Below are 23,349 nucleotides of genomic sequence, written 5' to 3'. Positions count from 1 at the left end.
AGCAGGAGTTTGCACTTACTACATCCGAGAAGCAGAAATGCAAACAACTAACTGGTTATATATTGGCTGCAGCTGCAAACCAATGGATAGCCTACAGGTTCAACATGAATAAACTGCTGATCAATTATTTTCAACTACACATTAATATTATACCTCAGTATAAAAGGACAAATAATGCTCCAAAAATAATCTTCCAATACACAATATTCAGTTTAATACCCCTAATAAAAAATGTAGCACAACAGAAACATCTCTAAGAATTCCTCTGGCTTGGCAGTATGTATGAACTGGAAAAAAGTTTTGAATTATTTTTTTAACTAGGTACTCACACATGCAAGCAGAAAACATTCTAATACCAAGACAAAGGAATTTTTAAAAATCCTGATTTGGCAGAAAGCATTTAACAGCAAGAAATGATGGGATTCAAGAAAACAAGTCACCCCCACCACAGCAATTTCACCACTGAAGACATTCCAGCTATTAAGTCTTAAAAAATACAGCTGTAATTCTTCTAGCTGTAATTCTTTATCATGAAAAATCCTACAAGTTACAGCTCTCCATAAGACAGTCTGGGACAAAAATCTCAAAGTAGTCCCCCTTTGATTTTTGAAAAGACTAAACTAAGAAGGCAAACCAATGCCTTGTATTTATTTATTATTTAACAAGATCTCAAGATTTTTATTTTGTAATGCAGTCCTCAAATTCAACTCCTTAAAAATCTGCCCACACAGCATTTCCATGTTTAAACTACCTTGTCAAAAGTATGGGCCTCACAACAATGTGAATGAACTTAATGCTACTGAACTGTACACTTAAAAAAAAAAAAGGTTAAAACGGTAAATTCCGTTATGTATGTATATTTTACCACAATTTAAAAGAAAATATTTTTTAAAATGTTGTAATGGCCCTGCATTGTGTGTCTTCAGATGGAGGGGAGGGAAAACAGGAGTAGGATAAAGCAGGACTACATGTCAGCTTCCACATTCTCATTTTTTATTTGCTAGGAATTTACCAGAATTTTCAACCATACTCTAGAGGTCATACTTGTTAAGTCAGAACTTATTTACAAAAAAAGAAAACCTATCTTCTGTGCCTCAAATGCTTTACTTTTCAACTCAGCTGCTATAAATACTCATCTCGATGGTAAACATCCAGAGCAGCTGCAAAATCACTCAAACCACTACCATCTCTTTTATTTCGGGCCTATGGCTAAAAAGAAAAAAAAAAAAAAAAGGCTGAAAATTTATCAAGATTTTATGACTCAGGCATATGCCTATTGAAGTATATAAACCCCCCCTCCTTACCCAAACCAAGAATACTCAATATTGGTTAGTACCAAAGTGCACAAAGGTATTATACTGCCCCTCAACGTAGTATTGAAAATGCTTCCTTCTAGAGACTCGAAAATTACTCAACGTTTTGATACAGAACAACTTATATTAGCGGGCTATAATTTGGTACCTACATTTTATAGATTGGTAGCTCTGGTCCAGAGCTGCCAGTTCATACCATCCTGATAAAAAGCTAAGTCTCCCACAGGAAGGATTTAAACGTTTAACTACCACAGTGCCTTTGGGCGTCCTCCCTCCTCCTTCACCCCGTCTACCAACTGTTTAAGAGGACCACATTCTTTCGCTCATTTTAGGTGTAAAACAAGGAAATTACCTCACACAAAAACGTTCAGCTTTTGTATTTGCGGGTTGAAGGCTGTTTTTAGAGAGGGTTCCCTGCCTCACTTGTCAGGCAAGAGAGGAGCTACTGGGTGTTTCTAAAGGAAAACCTTAAAGCAAAAAGAACCGTAGCACTAAGATTTCCTACTTATGATACAGCGGGTGGTAGAACCTCGAAAGTGTCTACGACCAGGGCTCTAAAAAACTAATTCTACACAGAATGACGAAGCCATGCCTTTCATTGCACAATATGGGCCGGGCTCTTACACCATAAGAACCAGAGGGGGAGTAAGGAGAAAGAACTCCACTGAGTTCTCACCGAGTTCGCCCTAACACCAGGATTAGAAGGGTGAGAGCCATGTGTTTAAGTTTAGGGGCTGGTTCTCTTTCTCAAGAAGCCGAAGGGGAGGACTAGAGGGGAAAGTTGGGTGTTGAGACCCAAGATAAACAGCTCTAGGTGAATGGAAGTAAGGATGACAATTCGGCCGCACTACCATGCCAGATGTGCCGAGGAAAGGAGGTGTCTCTAAGCAGTTAGATGGAGCGAGGTCTCAGTCCATACACAAAGGAGGCGCCATTGCCGCACTGCGCTCTGGTACTCGTAGTCAGATCCCCAAGCAGGTGATGGCCAAAATACCACAGGGTTCAGAGTCAGAACAGGCCCCTCTCCTATGCCTCCAGCTCTTCCAGTCTCACACAAAGGACCGCGCCACCACCCCCTCGCCCCGCCCGCCGGGACTTGTAGTTCTCGTTTCCCCCACCAAGCCGCAGAGGAGGAAGCAGCCAGACTACAACTCCCAGAAGCCTCCGCGCCCGAGCCCCGCACCCCTGCCTCCATCTTGGCTGCGGTCGGAGCCTCCATTTTCGCTCCCTCCCCCCACTTTAGTCACCACCACCACCACGCGCGACCGCCTGGCCTGGACTCTTCGCTTCTGCTCTGCAGCCTGACGTGAGGCCTAGACAGTTGAACGGGAGCCGGGTGGAAAAGCCCGGGGCAGGGACTCAGGGTGAGATTTTCTCTACCCGGAGCTCTAGGAGTGCCCACCTGCCTCAGAAGTCTCTCCCGTTTGTCTTGGTCCTCTCATCCGCCCTTAACGTGGCTTTTTGCTACCCCCAGTTGGACCCTGAGGTCGTACTCACCCCAACAGCTCAGCGCCCCCTCTCCAGCGCCGCCATAAGCAGCACGGCCCGGTACGTAGGAATAAATCTCGCTTCTCTCGCGAGAGTTGCGGGCTTCGAGCGCGTGCACAGGAAGGGGGGGAGCGTACCCTTAGTACGCCTGCGCACGAGGGCTGAGTGTCGCCGGCCAGTGCGCTGCGCTTAACCACAACCGAGGTGGTGTCTACGTTCCCTTAGTTCCCCTCCTCCGTGAGCTGCAGGGAGCAATCTCGGTGTTTGCTGACTCCAGTGGGACGCACGGGGCGGGGTGGCGGGTGACTTTCGGCGTCTCTGATCTTTGCAAAAAGATCTAGGCCCCGAGACCAGGATAAACCTTGAAGACGAACAATTAGGAGGGCATATCAGGAATGTCATATAAAGGATTTCTCTTTTCTCAGCGATAATCCGGAAGTTCCCCAAACCCCAGTTCCTCTTTATTCACAGTGCAAGCCTTGTTTCTCTTGTCCGCTACCTTAGACTGGACTTTTATTTAATATAGAGTTAGGTTTTAAGCAAGGTAATTTGAATGCCATACGTGAGAAATTTGTTTCCCACAAACTGTGTTGCTTGCAACAGACAAGAGTGAGCAAGGTAGCATAATCATTAAAAAACAAACTCCTTCAACTGACCTTTTTAGTTAACAGAAGATCTACATAGTGTATCAGGTAATCAAAGGGGTGAATCAGTAATCAAAAGGTTGAAATCAGGGCAAATGGATGACTCATCCCACAGGGAAAGAGGGAAGGAGGAAAATGGTTAATTCTGGCCCCAGAAAAGTTCAATGAATTATACCTTGCCAAACGATAGAGCAGTCAGTCCCCTCTGGTGAAAGGAATGCTTTTTCACAGATTCTGTGGCTCTCTCACTTGACAATATTGGATAAAAAATGACCAGTCACCCTTCTGAGAACTCTCCCACCACTTTATTTTTCCCTTCAACACTTATTTGTCTGGCATATCGTATGCGTCGTCGTTGGGGTGTATACTATAGTAAAGACAAACGGTCATGGTTCTGTCCTCAAGGAACTTTCAGTCTAGCATCATTCAATAATCAGAAAACCAAAATCTCAACATACACATTGAAATAACTGCAATGAAGGAAAGGTGCACAGCTCATTTTTGAGCAAGTCATCTTGAATTATAAGAGGAGGTAGTATCTTACTTCTGATGTTCAAAGATTTTTCTTTCCACCTCTGTTGCTATTGGTCTAATCCCATACCACCTCCAAGCTGCCTCTTCTTTTTGATGCCTTCCCACGCTTTCCCAGGCACAGATATTTGCTTCATTTTCAGCGCTTTCATAGCTCACTCTATTGTAATTATTAGTTTATACTAGCTAGTGATTCTTTAGGACAGGGCCTGTGACATTCATCTTTGCATTGCTCTTTCCTGACAGTGCCTGGCATAGACAACCCTCAAAAGCTTGTTGAATGAATAGCACTGAACAACAATGTAAGAAGTTGTTAGAAAGTGGAGTGTTCTGTTGGGAAGTACAGAATGTAAATATGTCAACCTAGCTGTTTTGTTTCCTCTGTCCAAATCTTAAATTAAGATTTCTCCTCCCCAGCAATAGATCTCGTTTGGATATTCTAATCTAGTGTTACAGAGAAACTGCCCTGAGCTCTTGCACTAGAAATAAGGTCATGTGAAGCTGGGCTAAAAGTAGAATTAGGTCTAAGAGCACACACTCTCAAATATCACAGCAATGGGAAATGTAAGAAATAATAGTCTCACTAAATTCTATAAATACAAGTCCTATTAATAAGAATAAAGTCTCAATTTCTACCATCACACATAGCTTCTAAAGACCTTCTTAAACCATGTAACTATTTTATCATCCTCATTCTATGTCTCAATTGCCTTTAAATTCCTCCTTGGTCCATAATTAGTATCAAATTACGCTTAACACAAAATGCAAATGTGTATCAATCCAGAAGCATACATTTTAGCTTCCAATGCATTAAAGTAAAAGGTGGAGTAATTCACTAGTTTAAATGATTTTGTCTTAAATCACTGATTTAAATCACTAGTTTAAATGATTTAGTCTTTCTACAAGTACCACTCATAGGTTTCATTTTTAGGTAGAGGTAGGTTTCATTCTTAGGAGATCACATTTTAAGGCAATAATATTTTTTCAGATTAATTTTGAAGTCAAATTAAAAAAACTCCAAAATGTAGTTATATTTTTATGTTTATTTTTTAAACTGAAGTTAATTAAAGCAGAAGCTTGTGAAATCACTTGGGAAACCATTTCCTATACAATAGGGTAATCATGGATTTGGGGAAGATATTTACTCCATTAAGGAATAATAATCAGAATTTAAAAGTTGCATATATTTTTGGTTATTTATCATACTATTTTTTCTTTCGAGAAACATAGACAATGAGATTGATTATAGTTGTGGGTTTTTTTTTTTTTCTCTACCATTATCAATAAGCACATTTCTCTGGAGTCTATTTGAGAATCAAAAGCAAGCATCCTGGGCTTCCCTGGTGGCGCAGTGGTTAAGAATCCGCCTGCCAATGCAGTGGACACGGATTTGAGCCCTCGGCCGGGAAGATCCCACATGCCGCGGAGCAACTAAGCCCGTGCACCACAACTACTGAGCCTGCCTTCTAGAGCCCGCGAGCCACAACTACTGAAGCCCAAGCGCCTAGAGCGCGTGCTCCACGAGAGAAGCCACCGCAGTGAGAAGCCTGCATACCGCGAGGAAGAGTAGCCCCCGCTTGCTGCAACTAGAGAAGGCCCGCGTGCAACAACGAAGACCCAACGCAGCCAAAAAAAAAAAAGTAAGCATCCTTTACGCATTTATAAGGTTTTCTTGAGCAGCGATGGATGAGATTTTTGTCAGTTGTCTGTGAAATGAGAAAAATTAGATCAATGTAGAGACTTCTTTTAAGTAAGGCTAAATTGATTCAAGATTTAAGGACTGTTCTGTTTTTTTCTTTTTTTTGGCCATGCCGTATAGCATGCAGGATCTTAGTTCCTGGACCAGGGATCGAACCTGTGCTCCCTGCAGTGGAAGCACCGAATACTAACCATTGGACCGCCAGGGAAGTCTTTAAGCACAGTTTTTATTCTGATATTATGTCTTTCCTAGCTAGGGAAGTTAATGGGAACTTCCTTTATAAAATTATGGTAATAGTGGATGGTAAAGGAATCCACATTCAAGATATCAGAACAGGAAAACACAAGTTAGAGCAAAAACTTTCATAAAGAATATTACTTCCAAAAGAATGTAAATAAGATTTAACCCTAGAACCCCACAATGCAAAACTTGTTATTCATTAACAAACCCCCAAACAGTTTAAATGATTGTTTAAATGAGAATAATATGTAAGAATAACAATTATGTAATAAAATATTAGAATTTAAATAAAAATAAGGCAGAAGCTTTATATAATGCTTCCCTTTTTTTAAAAAAAATAAATTTATTTATTTATTTTTGGCTGCATTGGGTCTTCGTTGTTGCACACGGGCTTTTCTCTAGTTGTGGTGAGCGGGGAGCTACTCTTCATTGTGGTATGCAGGCTTCTCATTGCGGTGGCTTCTCTTGTCACAGAGCATGGGCTCTAGGCACACGGGCTCTAGAGCACAGGCTCAGTAGTTGTGGCGCATGGGCTTAGTTGCTCCGTGGCATGTGGGATCTTCCTGGACCAGGGCTCGAACCCATATCTCCTGCATTGGGAGGTGGATTCTTAACCACTGTGCCACCAGGTAAGCCCTATAATGCTTCCCTTTAAAATGTCAACATTGCACTTAACGGAAGAATTAGGTGGACATGCTAAGTTGCTTCACTAAAAGTAATCACTATAACATTTTAGCTCTGGGAATCAGCCAGAGAGAAGCTTGGAGCAAAGCCTATTTCAAACTTAATTAAAAATAAAACCAATTGCATTTAGAATAAAATCCAAACTCTTTTACAATGATCTATAGTACAAGGCCCTAAATGACCTAGTCTCTGCTAAGTCTAACCTCTGGTTCACTGTGTTTTAATCCACTGCCACCAACATTGCAAATTTATTCCTACTTCAGAATCCTTGCCTTTACTCTTGCCTCTGCCTGGAATGCTCTTTCCCCAAATCATCAGATATTTGGCACTTTCTTATCATTCAGGTTTCAGCCCAAATGTTACCACCTCACAAAGATCTTTTCTAAAGTAAAAGTACCCACTATTACCATTGCTCTCCATAACAATATTAGCTTGTTTTATTGTCTTTATAACATGTATTGTTATCCAAAATTAACACATTTATGAATTTAATTTTTCATTGCCCTACTTCCTGAACGATAATGTAAGCTTCAGTTCTCTGGTTCATCATTGTATCCTCTAAACCTAGGATAGTTACTGAGATAACAGTAAGTACTTAATAAATGTTCATTGAATGAATGAATTATACTTATTTAATTAAATCTAAGACAGTACTGACTGTGTGATACATCATTATTTATGTACCAGCAAGAAGAAAATGTTGCCATTTTCACTATGACATAGGGAGTTCCTTGGCGGTCCAGTGGTTAGGAGTCCATGCTTCCATTGCAGGGGGCATGGGTTCCGTCACTGGTTGGGGAACTAAGATCCTGCAAGCTGTGCTGGCACAGCCAAAAAAAAAGCAGCACACTATGACATAATACTTTTATTACTTAGAATTTTATATTTATTAAAAGATCCCTCTTAAACTAATTTAGACCTAGTTTATTTTTTAAAAAATTATGTCACACTTGTGTGTATATAAAGCAAAAAAACAAGCAAATTAAATTAGTTAAGGTATTCCTAAAACTTCTTTACTAGTCCAACTCTTCTGAATGTCTTTCTTTTTAGTAATAAATTTGAACATGTTTTTATTTTTTATAAAATTTATTTATTTATGGCTGCATTGGGTCTTTGTTGCTGTGTGCGGGCTTTCTCTAGTTGTGGTGATTGGGGGCTGCTCTTCGTTGTAGTGCGTGGGCTTCTCATTGCAGTGGCTTCTCTTGTTGCAGAGCACGGGCTCTAGGCGTGCAGGCTCAGTAGTTGTGGCTCGCGGGTTCTAGAGCGCAGGCTCAGTAGTTGTGGTGCATGGGCTTAGTTGCTCCGTGGCATGTGGGATCTTCCCAGACTAGAGCTCGAACCTGTGTCCCCTGCATTGGCAGGCGGATTCTTAACCACTGCGCCACCAGGGAAGTCCCTGAACATATTTTGAAGATGCCATACATCAAGAAGCACCATAAAAAAATTAAAAACCAACAGACTAGGAGAATATATATTTGCAACATATAAAACTGACAGTGTATTATCATGAATGTATAGCAAATTAACACATTATCAATCGATAAGAAAAAAAATCAAAGAAAAGGAAAATGGAGGAAAGACTTGAATGTCTATATTAAAAAAATCTCTGTATAGGCAAATAAACATTTGAAATTATGCTCAGCCTCATTAGTAATCAGGGGAATGCATATTTGTTCTGAGATAATTTTAGGCTTACAAAAGAATTAGAAATACAGCACAGAAAGTTCCCATAAACCCTTCACCCAGTTTTCTATTATGTTAATCTTACCTCACCATAGAACAATGTTCAAAAGTAGGAGATCAACCTTGACCCAATAATATTAACTACAAAATTAATTCGGGTTTCACCAGTTTTTTCTCTAATATCCATTTTCTCTCCTAGAATCAAATCCAGGATCCCACCCTACGTTTAATACTATGTCTCCTTAGTTTCCTCTATCCTATGACAGTTCCTCAGCTTTTCCTTGTCTTTCATGACCTAGATGCTTTGGAAAATATTGGTCAGTTATTTTGTAAACTTCCCTTAATTCAGTTTTGTCTGCTGTTTCTCTTGATTAGATTGAGGTTATGCATTGTTTGGAAGAATGTTACAGAGGTCATGTACCCTTCTCATTGCATTGTATCAGGGCTTATATGATGTTGAAAAGTATTATTAGTGATGTTTACCTAATCAATTGGTCAGTTTTGTCTGCCAGGATTCTTCATGGTAAAATTAGTTTTTCCCTTTATAATAATTAAATATTGTTGTGGAGATACTTTGAGACCATACTTGATTGAACAGTATCCTGTCAAAATTCATGTCTACCCAGAACTTCAGAATGTGGCCTTATTTGAAAATAGGATCTTTGCAGATAAATTCAAGTTGAAATGAGGTCATCCTGGACTAGGATAAACCCTAATCCAACAACCAGTGTCCTTAGAAGAGGGAAATTTGGACACAGAGACATATAAGGAGAACGCCATGTGAAGACTGAGAAGGCAGAGATTGCAATGATGCATATGGAAGTCAAGGAATGCCAGGAATTGCCAGAAGCTAGAAAAGGGGCATGGAACACAGTCTTCCTCAGAGCCTCCAGAAAGAACCGACCTGCCAACACCATGATTTCAGACCTCCAGCCTCCAGAACTGTGAGAGAATAGATTTCTGTTGTTTTAAGCCATCCAGTTTGTGGTAATTTGTTATGGCAACTCTGGGAAACTGATACAGAGACTCTGCAAATATCCTTTTTGTTTGAAGTTTAGTCCACTTATTTTAGCATGCATTGGTGGATCTTGCTAATCTCTTTTTTGTCTCATAGATGTGCAGGTTTTTCCACACAGAAGTATTCTTGGGCCACCAAGAATACTGGTAATGCAGCATTTCCTAAGAGTGTTTCATTGTTGTCTCCAGGACTTTATTCCAAGCTGCCAAAAGCCACTGTGGTAGGCAGAATTTTAAGATGATCACCAAGATTCCTATCACCTGGTACACTTGCCGTGTATAATTCCTTCCTCTTGAGCGTGGGCTGGGCTTGTAGATCTTAGCGGATATCACTTATATCTCGTCAATGGCAAAAGGGATCATTGCAGATGTAATTAAGATATCTAATCAGTTGGGTTAATCAAGAGGGAGCTTATTCTGTGTGGGCCTAACCTAATCAGGTGAGCTCTCTCTCTCTCTCTCTCTCTCTTTCTTCCCCCTCAGTGGCTGGAGACTTTATCTTGGCCATACCGGCAGCATGTGGGATCCTAGTTCCCCAACCAGGGATTGAACCTGTGACCCCTGCATTGGGAACACAGAGTCTTAACCACTGGACCACCAGGGAAGTCCCCAGATGAGCTCTTAAAAGGGAGTCTAGAGGTAGAACGCAAGGGAAGTCAGAGATGATCTCCTGTGGGCCTTGAAGGCCTCTGAGTTCTACACCTGCAAGGAAATGAACTTTGCCAACAACCATGTGAGTATGGGAGAGGGCCCAGATGCTAGCCTCCGATGATACCTTGACTTCAGCCTTGTGAGATCCTGAGAAAACCCAGCTGAGCCCTGCATGGACTTGTGACTTACAGAACTGTAAGATAATAAATAGGTGCTGCTTTAAACTGCTAAATTTGTGGTGATTTGTTACATAGCAATAGAAAATGAATACAGCCATACTCCAAATTCTTATGCTGGCACTCCTGATTTTACATTAAGTGCTAATGGAAAGTTCACAGAAAACAGCTAAACCCCCATTCCTTTCTCAAATGGTCCTTAGTTTGTTGACTTAAATATCAAGAACTTGACTTTATCCAGTCACACCACCAGGAATGCAAACCAATTTTCTTATGCTTAGAATCAACTAGATGACAACCCCTACATGTATAAGACATATCTCAATTTCAGAGACATTAAAGTATGAAATAAAAATGAATCTTAGGATCAATAACATACAGAAATCCATTTCTAGGAGGCTAGATGAAACGTTGAGTGAATTGTAGTTCATCGAAGCTCTGAAGGTTCCACTTTCTCTTAGGCATTCTTGGAGAGTGACAGAAGAAAAAGCATCATCTGCTTTCCACTATGAATATTAGTGGATAATACTCCTTAATTCACTTTGAAAGTTGCCATGAGACAATTGCAAGTGAAATAACTGCAGAATACGAAATACAACTGCTTATAGTGAAACGTATCTAATATCAATGAGGTAGATGGAGGAAGAATTAAAATTTAGGAATCAGATATTAGCAAGGATTTAAAAAAATGTATAATTTTATTATTTTATATGTATGTATCTCTTAACAATATACTGTAGTCACATGATGAAATCTAGTACATCAATGAAAATGAATGACAACTATATACAACACAATGAATCTTAGAAACATAATGAAGAGTGAAAAAAATCAAATCCCCATAGACTACTATACAGTCTAATACCACTTTCATAGAGCTCAAAAAGGAGCAAAACTAAAAAATGTCACTTTAGTGTTATATACATATTTTAGGTCTTTTCTCATGTGATAAAACTATTAAAAAGAGCAGAGGGGTAGAGACAGGAGAGGAGCACAAATAAGTAAATGTAACATGGGTAATGTTCTATTTCTTAAATTAGGTGATGAGTTATGCTTGATAATTTATTTGCATGTCACATCTTTTTATAAGTCAAAAATTACATTAAAACATAAGGGCAAAATTATGCATAATGTGTTGACAAAATTGATATTTGCACTGTTGCTTTTTAAACTATGCTTATTTTATCAGTCAGCGTTCTTAATTATAGTCAATTCAGGTTAATTTTAACAAAAAGTGATTTTATTAAAAGCTAATAATCCTCAGGATCTCTGGATAGCCAGAAAACCAGAATTAGAGGCTATACAACCTCTATAATCACTTCAGATAATTACTTCAGTGAAGACCCCACTGTGTCCACTGGGGCAGAGACACTGCAGCTTACACCATTGACTTTGCTGACACTGGATACTGAATGTTGTCAGTACAGCCACTTGCTGCTTCTTCTGTGGAGGTGGATGTAGTAGCCAGTGTTGCAGTCACTGCCTTTACTCAAAGAATTCAGCATAGTTCCCTGCTTCTTTGTATCACTAACTTAAGGCAGAGGTATCTTCACTGGCTGCAAAGTGGCTGGGAAAACAAACATCTGACACTTTCAAATGTTTTAGGAGGGAGGAAGGCTCTGCCCCATTAGGTGATGGGTTCCCTAACTATAGTATAGGAGTTAGGATAATGGGCAGCCTAAAAAGAAATGACAGATGTCTTCCGCAGCCCATTCCTTGGCCACTCAACACCAACACACTCCTTTGGCTAATGCTTACACTTGTTAAAAACTATTCAGTGTAAGAGGACTTGTGTCAGACATTGTTAGCTGCTTTCTCAATACTCTTTCCTCTTTGCTAATAGAATACTGATTTTATTTGCGGCAGCTATGTCCCCAGCCTCCTTTGCTGCTAGAAGCGACCATGTAACAGGTCAGGCAAATAAGACAAAGGGAAGTCTGTCTGGATTTCTGGGAAAGCGTTGCTTTTCCTCATAAAAGAGAATACATATATTCTGGCATACGACATTTCCCTTTTTTTTTCTGCCTTCAAACATGGACATGACTTCTGGCAGAGCAGCAACCTTCTTGCAACAAGAAAATTGCGTGAAGGCTGAAAAACAACATGCTAAGGAGACATTTGAAAGACAGAACTGCACCCTTTCCTGTACGTATCAACAGTAAGGATTGTTAAGCACTGATTAAGCATTGTTCTTTTCAGTTGCATGCACATACTCTCAGCTACACCACTCTAGAAAACATGACAATTATGTCTCATTCCTTAAGACTCCATTTATTAAATTCATGATATTTTCTAATACATGGGCTGTGGTGTATCTTTTGCACCATTAATAAAATAGATTTTCCTCTCAAGAACCACTTGAACTCTGAATAGTATTTGGCATTTAAAGGAATCTTAACTTAATGGTTAAGAATATGTTTAAGTCTGGGTTTGAATCTTGGTTTCAGTTTGGAATAATAACAACCTCCTCGTGCCTGAGCATCTGTAAAATAAGGTACAGTTGAAATGGAGATTATATAATAACTAGAAAGCACTAAGCTTTCTAGTTCTACTCATTTTGTCTCTGTTGGATTCTCAAGTTGTAAATAGTCCCTCCTCTGTACTCTATACATCCTTATATTGGATTTATCACATTGTTTGCCTCTTCTACCAGATTTTTCTTCAAAAACACTGTCAATGCCTCCCCCCTGCTTTTTAAAATTCATAACTACAAATCAGGTGCCTAACATAGTAGACTAGACAGTCTCAAACTAGTGTCCTTAGAAGTTATCTGGGATGATTATTAAAATACAAATTCCTAGATTCCATCCCCAAACTTCTATTGTAGTAGGTCAGTGAACCACATTTTGAGGAACACTGAAATAGACCTTCAATGTTTGAATCAAATTATGCATAAGGTATTAATATAAGGTAATAAAGGTAGGTATCAATAATATTTACGCATTTTTCCAAGATATTTCCAAACAGTTTTAATTTTATACTTTGACTTGTAATCACATAACTTATGATTTCTAACCATGAGGAAACCTCTAAAACCATTTCAGAAACAACTATTTATACTTATCCAAACTACAATGTGATAATTAGAGAGTATTTATGAAAAATCCTGTGTACCTGACAGGTTGCTATATAAGTGAAAAATAAACCCTTGCACTTCCTAATAATTAGACTCATTACTGAGTAAAATTAGCTGATATTCTCAAAATGAGATTTTTATTAGAAAAGTTTGTACTAAAATTTTGCACACCAGTCAAGTTCCATCATCCACTGCAGAATAAACTTTCATATCCACGCAGACCAAAGTCAAGAACATTCCTTCTCCCCTTCAATTTTCTAACTACACACTATTTTCATAGTATTAACACCAGCTAGAATTCATATTATATAGGGTGCTGAGAACTCTTGAGGCTCATGCTTCAAGCTTTTTATTTGCCAGGGGGAAAACTTAACATTTAGATTTATCCTGATATCTGAGATGTAAAGAACTTTACAAACAACTCTAAAAGAACATAAAGCAGATAAAGGGACACCATGTTATAGTTTAATGGGCCATTTGATTACCTTATCATTTTCACTGAAAACTGGCCATGGCAGCTGACCAATGGTATAGGGTACCTGCCTCCTGAATGGAACTGTGGAACACAGAGTGGCACTTAGGGCATATACTGCAAGGCAAATGGCTAGACTAAAAGTTTACACTCTTAGGAAATGAGATAAAAACGTCCACACTTCAGGTGGAAATTGTTTGCAGGATCCTGTATAGAAATTTGACAAATCCAAAAATGACATATACCGATTCATTACAGCCTACCATTTTAGGCAAAGTCCTTTGGTATTACTGGGATCTTAGGATATCTTGGAGAAAATCTGTTGTTTTATTTGGAGTTAATTCTTTATGGCTATACAAAAAAAAAGGTTACACCACACAAAGCACTAACAAAAAACTCTTTCTAATGATGTGTCTCTCCCATGCAGTATAGTGCTTACGGTTACTGGGAAATACTGACAGGTTTAGCATTCATTATTTCAATTATTTTTGGGCAAACCTGAATTGATAGTATTACATGAAGTAATTTATAAATTTGAAATGTGAGTAAACTGAGATGGGGGAATGAAATGATGAGTGGGCCTAGCTGACTACTTAGCATTTGAATCTCAACACAGCTTCTATGAATATAATAAACTCTCATTAAGTGATAAAACTTTGCTTCCTTGTGAAAAATGGATCTAAAAAGAAAGCCAACTACTAGTACTAGTAATGAAAGACATCCAAGTAAGTGATGGTTCTTAATTATAAATGGAAGTTATATATAAACTGTAGAATGTAGTACCTAAGAATGATGATGTGAATAAACCTATTATATCTTCTTCACACTGGGTAAACTACCCAAGCTGAAGATTTCCTAGTAGGACAAAATTGAAAAATTGACTACTAACATCTAATAGAATAAATAAAAGTTACTTTTAGCATCTGAACTAAGAGCACATGTGTGCGTAAACCCACACAGGATGTATTTTTCAGCATTTGAACAATACGATGATTATACTACCACTAGAAAAAAAACAGTTGACTTATTTTCAAGTATGTTTCCCAGGGACTAGCAATAGGTTCTCTCAAATTAAGAGTAAAGACACCAGGCCATAAAGTGCCAACTCTTAGCACCAGAGAGACATAAAACTTCAAAAAAGGTGAATGACATTACAAATTAGAGAATCTTCCAATCTACTTCTGTGGAATTGTATTATTTTTCTCAAATGGAAACAAATCCAAGTTTATGCCAAATAGATTGAAAAAGCTAATCTCTTTTTTAAATTTTTAAGAATTGCAATTTACAATCCTATATAAAATAAAATTGCTGGTTTATAATAAAATGCTCTAAGTTTCAGAGATATGAAAGAAGAAAAATGAACTGAAAACAGTTCATATAAATTGAGGTCCCAGAAATGAAAATTAAAAGTAGCCTCTTAGAGAAAGGAATGGTGAAACTCAGTGTATTTTAGTGAGTATTTTCACTAACATACCCCAAAACTGTTTCGTGGACAGCCACTTTTGACTGCGAATTCTAAACTGCCACTTGATACATTTAATCAACGTTAAATCAAGTCTGAGGCAAGACACTGAATGGACAATACTCGAATAGAGAGATAATAACTTCCTTCCTCGATAAACAATCTCTAGCTGTCATTCAGAAGTTGAATTATTTGATGGCTTGGGAAGCAGTGTCCATTGAGTTTTCCTTCCTGAGCCGAAGAGACTCACTACTGATGGACAATAATTCTCGAAGTTCCTTATTTTCAAGCTGGAAAAAAAAAGTATATGTTCATTTCAGGTATTTTGACTGTCAAATTGCATCAGAACACGTTGTTTTGGGCCTGAAACAGAAAGCATACTATTTTAATTTTAAAAGTTTTAAGGAAACAAAAGAACTGAGAATTTCCTAAAATTCTACTTATTTATTCATTTAAAAAACATTTACTGAGTAATTTCCACATGCCACATGTTAGGACTATGCAGAAACAAACAAGGTCCCTCTCCACTTGAGGAATTCACTGCTTGTCAAACTCTTTATGGTTCCCACAAGTTTTAGTATTGTTTCTTCTATCTTTCAAATTCCTAATAATAATTTCACTCGCTCAATCTTCTCTCCTAGATGTCCTACGGTTTTGGAGAAAGGAAGGAAAGGGGGAAAAGAATTACTGGGCACATAGCCAGGTATCACATGCGTGTCTTACATCTATTATCTCACACAATAGGTAGGGTAAGTACCATTGCCTACATCCATGTTCTCTCTGAAATGAGGACACTGGCCCACAAAAGTCCAAAAACTTGTCCAAACTTAGACAACTTAGATGTGGTATTGCTGGGGTCTCAATCCAATGCCCATGTTTTTTCCACTTAAAATATTAAGTAAAATTTGTCCCACATTTCCTTAGGCTGTTTCCATAAGTGAGATAAATTAGGGACGGCGTAGACAAGATCATTCTATCATTTTACCTAACTCCTAGTTCCTAGTTGGGACCTTGCCACTCCCTTTGATTTCCAGGTAGGGCAGTTTGCACTCTTCATCATTATTCTCTCTGAAGGAAATTCTGGGAAGCCATAGCATTTTCAGGTTGCACTGAGAGTTAGAGCCCATGGTCATTAAACCTTGTACCATATAAAGTGCTTCCCTCAATACTCTGTATCTCTCTCCTAGCATTTATATACCATTTCATACCAAAATACAACCAGTCTTATTCCTTTCGTTAGACTCTGAGCAGGGACCCTGTCTTTTTCTCTCCAGTATTTCTCAAAGGGCCCATGACAGCATCTTGTAATAAGGAACATTCAAATCATCTATTGCAGGGGTCCCCAACCCCCGGGTCTCTGATGGCTTCTGGTCCACGGACTGTTAGGAACTGGGCCATACAGCAGGAGGTGAGCGGCGGGTGAGCAAGCAAAGCTTCATCTGCCGCTCCCTGCCACTCCCCATCGCTCACATTACTGCCTGAACCATCCCCCCATCCCCATCCCCAGTCTGTGGAAAAATTGTCTTCTACGAAACTAGTCCCTGGTGCCAAAAAAGCTGGGGACTGCTGATCTATTGTAATGCTTTTCCCTAACAATTTTATGGGCACATTAACACCCCAGGCCTTTCTTTGTAAATTATTCCCATTTTAATCAAAATATTACATGAAAATAGCTTTTAAAAAAAATCAAGACTATCCAATAAAAATTAGTTTAAAAAAATCAAGACTATAAGACTTATAAAAGACTGCAGTCCCTTGACTTTGTTTCCCAAAGGCAACCACTTTTAATATTTTTATTTATTTCTTTTTGTATTTACTTCCATAATTCTACATAATATGCCCAGTACGGCTATTTCCTGATCATCAAGTTTAGACATTGCCTATTTGAGTTCTTTTTACGGCAGATGAGGCACCTTAGCTCACGTGTAATCTGTCCCTTCCACTCTCTCTACCCTCTCAATATGATATCTCAATTTCTAGCCAGTACACAGTTGGCATTTTCATTGTTTGCTGCTGATTACATTTCCTTTCTTGAAAAGGGTATGGAGGATGTATTTTAATTTTAAATCAGACCACAAAGGAAACATCAGTACATAACAGTGATAATACAGTGATGGCATATCTTCCAGAGTCTGAAATCTCTGTAAAATATTGTGAACCTAAAATATCAACAATCTTACCTCTAATTGTGCTAGTTTTTCCTGAATCTTACAAAATTGATCATCATCCATTTGAACTGCTTTCCTCATCACTTCTCCCATTTCACAGATTCTGTCAATCTGACTCTCAATTTCCTGTGAGTATATTAAGAATAAAAAGGTGAAAAAGTCATCTTTTTTTACAGATATGAAGTTCATGAAAACATGTGCATTATGATGTTAAAAGTTCATTTAATCTGTGGTACAGAGGTTACAAAGGAGTTTCACTACAATTTAAGTCCTCAGAGGTAAAGTCATAATAAAGTTATCTTCTGATATTCACAGATAATTTGTTTTCAAAAGATCAATTCTAGTCTAACCACCCATTGGATACTGGACACTATCTCTAAATGGTTGTTTAACTTAAATTTGAATACTTTTATTGGCAGGAAGCTTACCATATTCCAAGGTATCTTATTCTATCATTGGACATATCTCTTAGCAAGTTTTTCATAAAAGCTAAACTCTGTCTCCTTCAAGGATCAAGTTTTCTCCTCTGGACCACAGATTATTATCTTGTCCAGATGAAAGCCATTCACATATTTAAAATATCCCTGTGCCCTATGACTTTAGTTAACTGAAGTCATTAAAATGCTTTCAGTGGGATCTAAGATGAAACTTATCTTCCATAAATTCCACTGCAGTAAATAGTGAGGTGTCAATCTATTAATCTAGGATTAAATGATATAGTACCTGTGAATGTACAATGACAACTCTGACGCACTCTACAAACTTAAGAACAATTACTCAGTCTCCCAAATTAAATCATAAGCAACCAAAGTATAGAAACTATGCCATGTCTTTTTTTTTAAATCATATTTCTCTCTCCTAACAACATAGTATGATGCTATGTAGTTCAGTTTAATAAAAGTTTACTGACCCCCTGCTATGTGCCAAGTACTATGTTAGGGATAAAAGATGAATTCATGCTCCTTACAACCAAGGAGCTTACAGACCAGTGAAATGTACAATAATAACCACCCAAGCATTTAGTGAGCACCTTCAACACTAACTGGCATTCTGTTTAGTGGCAGAACTAACTAAGCATTCATTAACATCTTGAAAAAAGATCTTGGTGAAGGGGGGAGGAACTTTAGCCTTACTCTAATAAAAAGCCCTGAGCAGCCCTTTACCCCCTTCTTTCTATTCATATCTTTACAAAGCTATAGTAAAACCTACAGCAAATGTGATAAACATGAAAGGAAAACAAGCTTACTTTTCTTCAAAAGCAAACACACAATCTAAAACAATTTCAAGATTTCAATTCATTTAGAATTCATCAAAGTTTCTTACTGCAGAGTGAGACTGGTGAGCTTTCAGGACTGGTTCAGCATCCACTGCTTTTTTAGCAACCATTAATTGTAACATCTGTTTCCGGTATTTGCTCATGATGAGTTCCAAAGCATCCTGGTGTTCCTCCAAGGAAACCCATAGCTCTATCAAAAAAATAAAATAACTTGGCAGTGATGTCTGAGAGATACGTCCTAAAGCCAAACTCAAGCAGTTGGAATTTTATGACGCTTCATGTAACATTATGAATCCAAAGTTGTAAATTAGTGTTTAAGTCCACAGAACTCAACAGTTACGGTCTATGTGAAAAGTATCCTTCTAGGCAGTGGCAGCATAAGCTGGTAGAAACAACACGGGATGTGGCCTCAGAAGACATGAGTTTAAGTTCAGTTCTGTGAGTTACTAGATTACGACTCTTAAGCAAATCATTGAACCTCTCTGAGCCTATTTCTTATCTGCCTTGTAATAATAAAAACCTTGCTTGTCTACCTCAAAATGAAGATATGAGAATGCAATGACGTGATACACGTGAAAGCCCTCTGTAAACTGATGTACAAATAACTATTCATACTACTATCATTAATAATGTATTCATTAAGCCCAAGAATATACACCCGAGGATACGATTTACCTCTTCCACCTTGCACAAGGAACATAAAAAAAAACCTTCAATCTTAACTTTAATGTTTATTTCAATTAATATTTAACCATTAAATTTTAAGTCCTTGAGGATATTCTGTTATGCAAGGCTCCATGTTGGGACACCTAATAAGCCATGCAATAATTCAACTCTACTAAGCACCTCTTTGATAAGCTGCCTTTAAATAAAAAATCAGTAAGACCTTGAAAAGGGTAATGTAACAAACTTTACTGATACTGGGCGAGCACAGGCTAACTTTCCTGTTAAAAGTACTGACTTGGGAGGCGAGAATTCTACCACTGTACCACCAATGCCCCTCTCTGACTTGGAAATACATACAGAATGTGCGCTTTTGTGAACAGTTTGTCAGTTTTGCAAGAACTTATGAAATATTACTGGATATGAAAAAATCATAACTACACAAAAAGGCCTGACCAACCTCTGTTTTCCTGCTGCAAGTCTCTAATCTGTGTATTCTCTTGGGACAGCAGAATGTGAGGTTTGTATTTGGACATGTCCTTTATATCGGATGCATCCTCTTGATACTGGACAAACAGAGACAGACTAATCGCGCAGTAAACAGAACAGCCGCAGATGCAACTTAACAGGCAGGAGGCAGAGCTTCAGGGCAGCATCCTCAGCCCCGACCCCGCAGAAAGTTCTCACCACCGCCCTCTTGGACCAGGACAAAATTCCAGGCCGAGTGCCCACTCTACCTCACCCTCCACCCCTCAAGTGCCCGGAACCCGAGGGCACGGACCCCCACCCTCTGCCTGACCTGGTCCGGAAGCGCTGTCCCCGCCTCCCGCATAGCGGCCACCCGCCGGTGCAGCGCCGCTGATTGATCCACTAGCGACTCGGCGGCCGCATCGTGCTCCCGCAGCCTCTCCAGTAGAGTCTTAGCGTCTGTCAGAATCTTCTCGATGGTGCAGCTCATAGCGGCCCCACGACGACAGTCGCAGCACCGCTCACCTGGGCGAAGTGTTCAGATCTCCCTGAGCCGGTCTCAGCTTTACAGACGTCACTTCCGGGTACTTTTAAAAGGCGTCTCGGTGGTAGCCGCGATATGCGCTTGCGCAGTGGCAGCCTAGGCGGCCAGTGACCCGCTTCAACCCGCGGCTTTCCTGTAGTCTCGCCCAGGGCAGAGCCCCGGAGGCCTGCCCTTGCCACGCCCTTGCTTTCCTGTTTCCACAGCCTGGTGGTCAAGTTGTGTTAAAGCTGGGCTAGTCCGAGTTTCTCCTTTCCCTACTGGTTTTGATTGATGTGGATTGTTACTGTAACCGTTAAAAAAAATTTTTTTTTTTAATATTGGTAAAATACGCATAAAGTGTATCATCTTAACCATTCAATAGTGGTAAGTACTTCAGGTTGTTGTGCAGTCATCGCTACCATTCATCTCCAAAACTCTTTTCATCTTGCAAAACTGAAACTCTGCACCCATTAGACTTTCCCTATTCTGCCTTCCTCCCAGCCCTTGGCAACCACTATTCTACCTTCTGTCTCTATGAATTTGACTACTTTTGGTACCCCATACACGCGGAATCATATAAATCATAATTGTCATTTTTGTGAATGGTTTATTTCACTTGGAATAATGTCCTCAAGTTTCATCCATGTACAGCAGAATTTCCTTCCTTCTTAAGGCTGAATAGTGTTCATATATATATGTATGTGTGTGTGTATATATATGTGTGTGTGTGTGTGTGTGTGTGTGTATATATATATATATATATATATATATATACAACGTTCTATTCATCCATTCATCAATTGATGGACCCTTGGGTTGCTTCCACCTTTTGGCTGATGTGAATAATGCTGTTATGAACACATGCATAAATATCTGTTTGAGTCCCTCCTTTCAATTTTTTCGAGTGTATACCCAGAAGTGGAATTGCTGGGGCATGTGGTAATTCTATTTTTAAATTTTTGAGGAATGACCATACTGTTTTCCACAGTGGCTGTGTCATTTTACATTTTCACCAACAGTGCACAAGGGTTCCAATTTCTTCACATCCTTGTAGACACTTGCTATTTTCTGTTTTATTTTTAATAGCCATCTTAATGTGTGTGAGATGGAGTCATTATTTTCTGCTTACCTATTTTTTTCTGTTTTAATTCGATTATTAATTGAAAATAAATTTAACCAGAACAGCAATGACTTGTGCTGTTATATTGGTTTATGAGTTTACCTTGTCAAGCTTGTGTGTCACACTTTGTTCTTTTTCATTAATTACTTTAGTACTGTAAATACTTTTGGAGAGTCTTGTTTCAGGCAATGTTTAGTGTCTGGGAATACAGCAGAGAATGACACAAGGTCTTGGCCCTTAGGAAGTTTATATTCTTTTTTTTTTAACATCTTTATTGGAGTATAATTGCTTTACAATGGTGTGTTAGTTTTTGCTGTATAACAAAGTGAATAGGGAGTTTACATTCTAATGGGAGAAAGAGTTCATACTCTTATAAGCAATTGAAGGTAATGGCATGATTAGGAGCATGGTGAAAGGGGCAAGAGTGTCACAGCAGTAGTGAGAGGTCAGAGAAGGGGGTGCGGGAGGAGAATTGGGCTTTTTACCTTTGTATTCCCAGCAGATTCTGGAAGAAAATCTGCCTACCACACCTCCTATAGATAATACTGCTGGCCCACCTATACCACAATGCAGAGTTTGCAAACAATGTTTTAATATATTCTTTTACTAAAACCACAATTCCAAGCAATTAGTGCTCTCCTCCACTTTCCCACATGATTTGAACCACAGTCCCACAGAACATTTACATTATGCAAAGGAGAGGTGCTAAGTATACACAACAGGCAGTGGCCCATAGGAGAGACAATCTAGTGGAATTCTCTAATTCTCTTTTTGTTACACTCATACAATCTGTTCCTACTGAAATCTGGAAGACAACATTTTAGGTCCATTAGAAAGCCACAAAAGTATGTAATCGACTCTACTGAATTCTACTTCTTATTATGCTGTCCTGTGGAATTTTTTTTCCGATTACCATTCTATGGTATGCCTCAGGGGGCCTAGATCCTGTCCTCCCCACTTTTTCCTAACCTGGGAAGCCAAAGTTTACAGTAGAAGATATACTAGTTCTATGGTACCATAACCGTCTCTAACACCTGGTCTATGGAAAGGATTGTATCCAGAATTGCTATCAGTATTGACAGCAATACTGATGTTAAGTGCTTACTCTGTGTCTGTCACTGTTCTAAGGACTTTATAGTAGTTAAGTTATTTAATCCTCACAATTACCATATAGGTTAGATTTCCTGCAAACAATGTCTTATGCATCAGGGAGCTTTAGTATTGTCTATCTAGCTCAAACTTTTCTTTCCAGATATTGACCACTTTCCCTAAGTCAGCTTTTGATTACACAGGTCCATAATTCCTTATTCAAAACCTTGGGACATGATGTGTTCTGAGATTCAGAAAATGTAATACTTTAGAAAGGTAATAAGATCCATATACTGTATAGTATGTATACTCCTGGAAGGGTCTGAACGAATTATGTGCATCTTTTGCACATATATTGCATTTTTTTTTTTTTTTTTTTTTTTTTTGCGGTACGCGGGCCTCCCACCGTTGCGGCCTCTCCCGTTGCGGAGCACAGGCTCCGGACGCGCAGGCTCAGCGGCCATGGCTCACAGGCCCAACCACTCCGCGGCATGTGGGATCTTCCCGGACCGGGGCACGAACCCGTGTCCCCTGCATCGGCAGGCGGACTCACAACCACTGCGCCACCAGGGAAGCCCTGCATTTTTAATAAAACTGACTGCCTACAGTTAATAACATTCTTCATATTTCCAGTCTTAGGCTGCTCTGTGACAGAATATAATTACTATTTTTCTTTAGGAGTGTTCATGTTTTTGGTATAAATATTTGCTTATAAGAGCTTGGGAGGACAGTCCACAAGAGGAACATGAAGGTCTGAAATTCTTTTCACTATAACCTGGAGGAAAGTGTTTGAAAAGGAACTGGACTGGATCTTACATGGCAGTGTCGAAATAGGATAGTGAACCACACATGGGCCTAGTTAAGGCTGAGTGAGTCAGACTTTGGAAACTGCACTGTCAACTATTA

The 23,349-nt window shown here is 39.0% G+C and overlaps 2 protein-coding genes across 3 annotated transcripts in view; both read right to left on the bottom strand.

The window, feature by feature from the left end:
• Window positions 1-2,896, bottom strand: part of CSDE1 (cold shock domain containing E1) — a 36,584-nt gene extending 33,688 nt beyond the window's left edge. Inside the window, exon 1 of the mRNA XM_081224329.1 lies at window positions 2,811-2,896. The gene's annotated coding sequence lies outside the window, so the exon portion shown is untranslated. The remainder of the gene's footprint in view (window positions 1-2,810) is intronic.
• A 10,173-nt stretch (window positions 2,897-13,069) lies between these two features.
• On the bottom strand, window positions 13,070-20,281 carry SIKE1 (suppressor of IKBKE 1). Of its 2 annotated transcripts, none has more exons than XM_081225558.1 (5): window positions 20,043-20,281; window positions 19,704-19,809; window positions 18,628-18,770; window positions 17,317-17,430; window positions 13,070-15,426 (listed from the first exon to the last, which is right to left on the bottom strand). In XM_081225558.1, exons 1-5 carry the CDS (start codon window positions 20,199-20,201, stop codon window positions 15,325-15,327), a joined length of 624 nt encoding a protein of 207 aa, XP_081081684.1. In that variant the 5' UTR covers window positions 20,202-20,281; the 3' UTR covers window positions 13,070-15,324. The 2 variants fall into 2 exon arrangements, with proteins under 2 accessions (XP_081081684.1, XP_081081685.1); XM_081225559.1 differs by lacking the exon at window positions 13,070-15,426 and adding an exon at window positions 15,469-15,782.
• Between the last annotated feature and the right edge of the window lie 3,068 nt (window positions 20,282-23,349).

Source organism: Mesoplodon bidens (genome assembly GCF_964165515.1).
Source record: "Mesoplodon bidens genome assembly, chromosome: 2".
In the NCBI taxonomy this organism is placed as follows: domain Eukaryota; kingdom Metazoa; phylum Chordata; class Mammalia; order Artiodactyla; family Ziphiidae; genus Mesoplodon; species Mesoplodon bidens.
The sequence above is the reverse complement of the archived record's forward strand: the minus strand, read 5'-3'. Positions and strand labels throughout refer to the sequence as shown.